The 6,148-nt window shown below is 33.4% G+C and overlaps 1 protein-coding gene across 1 annotated transcript; it reads left to right on the top strand.

The window, feature by feature from the left end:
- Positions 1-250: 250 nt before the first annotated feature.
- LOC100267972 (cytochrome P450 CYP82D47) lies at positions 251-5,815 on the top strand. Its single transcript, XM_002274704.5, has 2 exons — positions 251-1,254; positions 4,983-5,815. The coding sequence occupies exons 1-2, from the start codon at positions 319-321 to the stop codon at positions 5,601-5,603; spliced, it is 1,557 nt and encodes a 518-aa protein (XP_002274740.1). The 5' UTR covers positions 251-318; the 3' UTR covers positions 5,604-5,815.
- The last annotated feature ends 333 nt before the right edge of the window (positions 5,816-6,148 follow it).

Raw genomic sequence — 6,148 nt, 5'->3', positions numbered from 1 at the left:
AAGAAACTGTGTTTGGTGTTATTTAATTTATTTTGGGGGTGCGAAAGGGGAGCGGTTCTACCAGAACCGACCGGGTGGGCCGGGCACGCTGTTGGATGCTGCAATAGTATGATATTCAATTATTGGGCTTTGTGCATAGATATATTATATTATTATAGTTAACGGATGCTTGACCTGTTCCTATTGAAATTAATGAATTTAATAATTAAACAATATTTAAATAAATAAAAAGAAGTCTAGAGGGAGGAAGAAGGAGGAAAGTTCTAGCTACCAGTTTGAACCTAAATAGTGAATCAGCAGAGTCTCAGACAATCCAACATGGATACCCCTTCTCAGTTAGTAGCAATCTCAGGAATTCTGGGGTTGGTTTTGTTGTATGGTGTATGGAGAGTTATGACTCTTGCTGGGAAGAGCAAGGGCAGGTCAGCCCCAGAGCCATCTGGTGCCTGGCCATTTCTAGGTCACCTTCCTCTACTACGAGGCCAAACCCCAATATTCCGAACCCTTGGAGCCATGGCTGATAAGCACGGCCCCGTCTTCATGATCCGCCTTGGAGTGCACCGCGCACTTGTGGTGAGCAGTCGTGAGGCTGTTAAAGAATGCTTCACCACTAATGATAAGGTCTTTGCCTCACGCCCAAGTTCCAGTGCAGGAAAGCTCTTAGGATACAACTACGCTGGATTTGGTTTCGCCCCTTATGGAGCCCTTTGGCGTGAGATGCGCAAGCTGTCCATGATGGAAATCCTCTCAGCCCGTCGCCTCGATGCATTAAAGCATGTGCAGATTTCGGAATTGGATCTTTCCATTAAAGATTTATACTCACTTGGAAAAGGCAGCGACTGGGTCCATCCAGTAAAGGTAGTGATGAGTGAATGGTTTCAACACCTCAGCTTCAATATAGTCCTAAAGATGATCGCAGGGAAGAGGTATTTCAATACTTCTGGCCATGGAATCGAGGAAGCAAGGCGGGCCATAGCAACAATTCAGGAATTCCTGTCTCTATCGGGGGCCTTTGTTTTGTCGGATGCCATTCCAGGTGTAGAATGGATGGATTTACAAGGGTATTTGGGGTCGATGAAGCGGGTGGCGAAGGAAGTGGACTCTCTTGTGGGAGGTTGGGTGGAAGAACATGAGATTAGGCTCAACAGCGAGGGCAGCAGGATGCAGGATTTCATTGATGTGATGCTATCGGTGCTTGAAGACACTTCCATGTTTGGCCATTCAAGGGAAACAGTCATCAAGGCAACAATAGTGGTACGCTCCTCCCCTATCCATGAACTGCTTCTTCTTTCTTGGAAAAGTGTATTTTTGCAACCGACTTTAAAAGTAAAATTAAAAAAAAAACAAAAAAAAAACATAGAAAAATCCTTTACAAATAATACAAATTTAAGGTATACAAATTTTTTATTAAAATTTTCAATTATTTTAATTCAAATAAAATAAATAAATTTTCACAAATTTACTTTAAAGTAAGATGCAAAAATCGACCTCAACCCAATAGCATTTCCTAAAACCCATCTATCAGGATGGGGCCATGGGGCGAGGTGGAGTATGGAAAATATTTAGCTGTCGCCATCACTATACGTGGCATTGTCCTCATGTGCCACTAGATAGGAATTGCTGGGTGGGATTCACTGAACCTATGCATGGTGACGGGTATATAAAAGAGAGAGTAAACAAAAAAAAAATCTATATAAAAACCCTTTAGGTTCATTTTTTTTTTTCTCGTCCCTTTCATTTATAGTCGTCAAAATAATGATATGAATACGTTTTCCATCCGACGACTCTGCATCTTTGGTCATTATATATATCACTTAAAATAGTTTTTGCAAGTTGTTTGCTTAATTGGATTGAGATTGTGGTGGAATAACATGGGATGGTATGTACACTATAGATTGAACATGGGGGTTCCTGAATTTGTTTCTAGCCCCTCTTTTCCATGGTTTGAGTCAAGTGACATGGGGACAATCCAAATTAATGTCATTCTTAATTTAAATATTGGTATTTATCTATTTATTATATATTAGTTTGAATTAGAATAGAATATAAAATTTGAATTAAAATAGAATATAAAATTTGAATTAGAGTAGAAATTTGTTATTAGTTTGAATTAAAGTTTGAATTAGAATAGAATATTGGTATTTATCTATTTTGAGATGAAGTTTGAATTATGTTACAATTCATATGTATTTTTATATAAATATTCATTGTCATTAATGAAAATAATATGTTATATTTTCCTCTATTTTCTTTTTTCTCTACATGGTATGGCTTAGGCCCTGCACGTCTCCCCCTATATCTACCACAAATGGTAGTGACCTTGTTATGTGTATCTATTGTCAATAATCCCTTCCTTATGGTCTCCAATGTAATATCCTATTTTAAATGCTTCTTTTTTTACTGTCTCCAATGCAATATCTTGATTTCAACACCTCTTTATAATCAAGAGCCCCAAATTTTTCTGGTTCAAACCTACCATAATTTTCTTTTCCTTTACTTCCTATTAGTATTGGTTCCTCTAATTTAATATGTACTTCTTTATTACCTTCAATTCTACCTCTCTCTGTTTCTCTAAAAGCTTTCTCAAAGATTTGATTGTTTTTTTACATGTCTTGGGAAAACAAACATGTTCATGTTCCTTTGCCTCTACTTGAGATTTGCCTTATATTGTCTTCTCATTTACCTCTTATATCATCTATTGCATTAGCTTCTAAACCATTATATAGTTTGATGTCAAATACATTGATGAAAATATCAATAATCATTGATATATCGATACTTTGATTCCGCCAATGTATTCAATATATCGATGGATATTTTGGGAATAAATATCGATAAACTTAAAATTAATCAAAACTCATGAAAATGTAAGAAAAATCTCATAAAAATATAATAGACATTTTAAATTTGTTTTGTTTAAGAATTTGATATATCTATATATATATATATATAAAATATAATTTATCATATTTGATAACAATATTGTATGTGTCAATAAAAAATATGAATTTTATAAGTGTACATTTATTATTAAATTACATCAAATATTATTCCACAATAATATTGTGATATTTAATTATAATATGTTTAATATTAAAATTATGATTTATTTAATTTAATTGTATTAAATGATATAAAATAAATGATGATATATGTATAAATTTTTTTCATATTTATATTTTTATATTTAATTAATATATAAATGATATAAAAAAAGTTAAGAAAATTATCACTGTAATTTTTATATTTTTAATGGTCAATTAAATTAAATTTAAAAATAAAATAATTAGAATTAATTTGTTTATTAAAATATTTTGTTTTTATCACTATCTTATTATATATTCTTCTAGTACACATCATATACTAAGAGCCCGTTTGGCAGTGATTTTTAAAAGTGTTTCTACCCTTAAAAACACTTTTAAGTGTTTTTGGGATGAAAACAAAGTGTTTGGCAAATTTTAAAAAACACTTTTGAAAATCTGGAAAAACACTTGAAGTGATTTTTAGAGAATCACTTGACAGGTGTTTTTTTAAAAAAAACACTTCAATTTTTTTGAAATATTCCAAAAATGCCCCCAGTGATAAATCAATTAGAAATTTTTTTTTTTTTTTTTAGAAATTAATAGGTGGTCATATATTGTTTTACTTTTAAATTATCTTTTATTCAATCTTTTTATTTTTATTGATTTAGATGTTTTTTGTAAATATTTTTTAAAATTTTAGTATAGTGATAAAAAAAATTATTATTTTTAATTAGAAAAGTCTTTTTTTTATATAGAAATTAATAGGTAATCATATATTGTTTTAATTTTAAAATTATCTTTTATTCAATGTTATTTTTTTTAGTGATTTAGATGTTTTTTCATTAATAAAAAGTTTTTTTTTGTTTATCATACCATTTTTTTTTAATTAAAATTGTATGTCCTTTTTGGTAATTTATTAATATTAAAAGTGTTTTTATATTTATACAATATATTATCAAAAACACTTTAAAATCATTTTTTCTGATTATCATAAAAGTGTTTTTCACAGAAACACTATAGCAGAAAACACTTCAAATAAAAACACTTCCACTAGAATCACTACCAAACGGGTTCTAAGAGATAAATTATCCCAGTGGTAACCAGTAAGTAGGCTATGTGCACTGGTTTTGGGTTATGGGTTCGAGTGTCACACTTATAGTAGCCCAAAAAATCTGCGTTTTTTCTGGTCGAAATATCGGTAATATTTTGGTGTCTTGGGCAATTTTCTTAAAAAGTCATCCATTAATCGGCCCTAACCGATATTTTAGTGATTTTCATAGATTTTTTCCAATATTTCTTCCCCTTTTTGTATCGCCCCTTGCCAAAACACGAAATTTCGTCAATTTTTTTCCAAAATTTTCATCCATGGCTCCTAATCCTATTCTTCCTTCAACAAGCTTTCTTTCTCCAAGTTCTTCCCACTACTCTTACCTAATCTTTCAACTACCAAGTCGAATCTACTCGTCGCTTAGATTCAGAGAGATTGCCCTACACAAAAATAGAGAATAGAGAGACCACCATCCACAAAAACTAAATGCATCGTAATCTATTTTCTTTCTCTTAAGACTAAAATTGGAATCTCTAATAGGAGCTCCATCTTGTAAAGCATATTAGAGAAAGTTAATATTATTCTTAATTTAAATATTAGCATTTATTTAGAATAGAATATAGAATTTGAATTAGAGTAGAAGACAAAATTTGAATTATAGTATAACTCAAATACATTTGTATATTAACATCCATTATCATCAATCAATGAGAATTATATGTCATATTTTTCTTTATCTTCTTTCTTACTCTATATATAATTGTGGAATTGGACAAGAAGTTAGTTTTTCAAGTAATGTTGAATATTTTTCAAGATCTCCAGTTTTTTTGTTTTTTTTTAAGCTATTTTATGCATTTGGGTCATAGCTTCAATTTTTTTTGGTAAATTTCTACAATTTTAAACTTATGCAGATTCTCATAGTGGGAGGCACTGAGACTGTGGCTACAACCTCCACATGGCTTCTGTCTGCATTATTAAACAATAAACATGCTTTGAAGCGTGCTCAAGAGGAGCTAGATCTAAAAGTTGGTAGAGGCAGGTGGGTGGAAGAATCGGATATTCCAAACCTGCTTTACCTTCAAGCCGTTATCAAGGAAACCCTGAGGCTATACACAGCAGCTCCTCTATCTGTGCCACACGAAGCCATGGAAGACTGTCATGTTGCTGGCTACCACATTCCAAAAGGCACCCGCTTGTTCGTGAATGCGTGGAAGTTGCACCGTGACCCAAGTGTCTGGTCCGACCCTGAAGATTTTCAGCCGGAAAGGTTTCTGACGAGCCATGCAGATTTAGATGTTTTGGGGCAGCATTTTGAGCTCATCCCATTTGGTTCTGGCAGAAGATCTTGCCCAGGGATCACCATGGCCTTAAAATTGTTACCCTTGGTGATTGGTCGGCTGCTTCAAGGGTTTGACTTGTCAACACCATTGAACGCTCCGGTGGACATGAGAGAAGGCCTGAGTATTACCTTGGCTAAGCTGACTCCTCTGGAAGTCATCCTCACCCCACGCCTTCCTTCTCAATTCTATTAGTGTTGGCTGCTATCGATGTGATCTCCTTGTGATGTGGGATTCTCTGAACCTATAAGCAGAGACGTACAAAACCTCTCCTTAAAATAGAGGTGAATAAAACGAGGGTCGTCTTTTATCATTTTCTTTTCTCTTTTAATTATGAACACGTTCCTGTTGGAATTTTTATGTGTGGACTTATATAATCAATTTAATAATGTCATAAATCAGTGTTATTTATTTTTGCATTATGGTCCATAATGGGACTGGACACATATTGTTGCTTGATTTTTTATGAGCTCACCCTAATTCACTTGACTGGCCCATTAAGTCAAGTGGTGGTCCAAATAATGTGTGTGATATATATATAAAAGAATAAAAAGGGGCTTTTCTCAAAAGGCTTGGCCCCTTGCTCCTTCCTCCTTTGGCTGAAAGAGAGCGCGCACTCTCGTTTTGGACTAAATCTGGGTGTAGAAGGAAAGAGCTCATTAACCCGTAATTCTCGCACCATCAAGCACTGGAGGAGCTTCTTGAATACCAGAAAAGAGCAAGAAATGGCTTTTCACGGA

The sequence above is a fragment of the Vitis vinifera genome, chromosome 9 (genome assembly GCF_030704535.1).
Source record: "Vitis vinifera cultivar Pinot Noir 40024 chromosome 9, ASM3070453v1".
NCBI lineage: Eukaryota > Viridiplantae > Streptophyta > Magnoliopsida > Vitales > Vitaceae > Vitis > Vitis vinifera.
The sequence above is the reverse complement of the archived record's forward strand: the minus strand, read 5'-3'. Positions and strand labels throughout refer to the sequence as shown.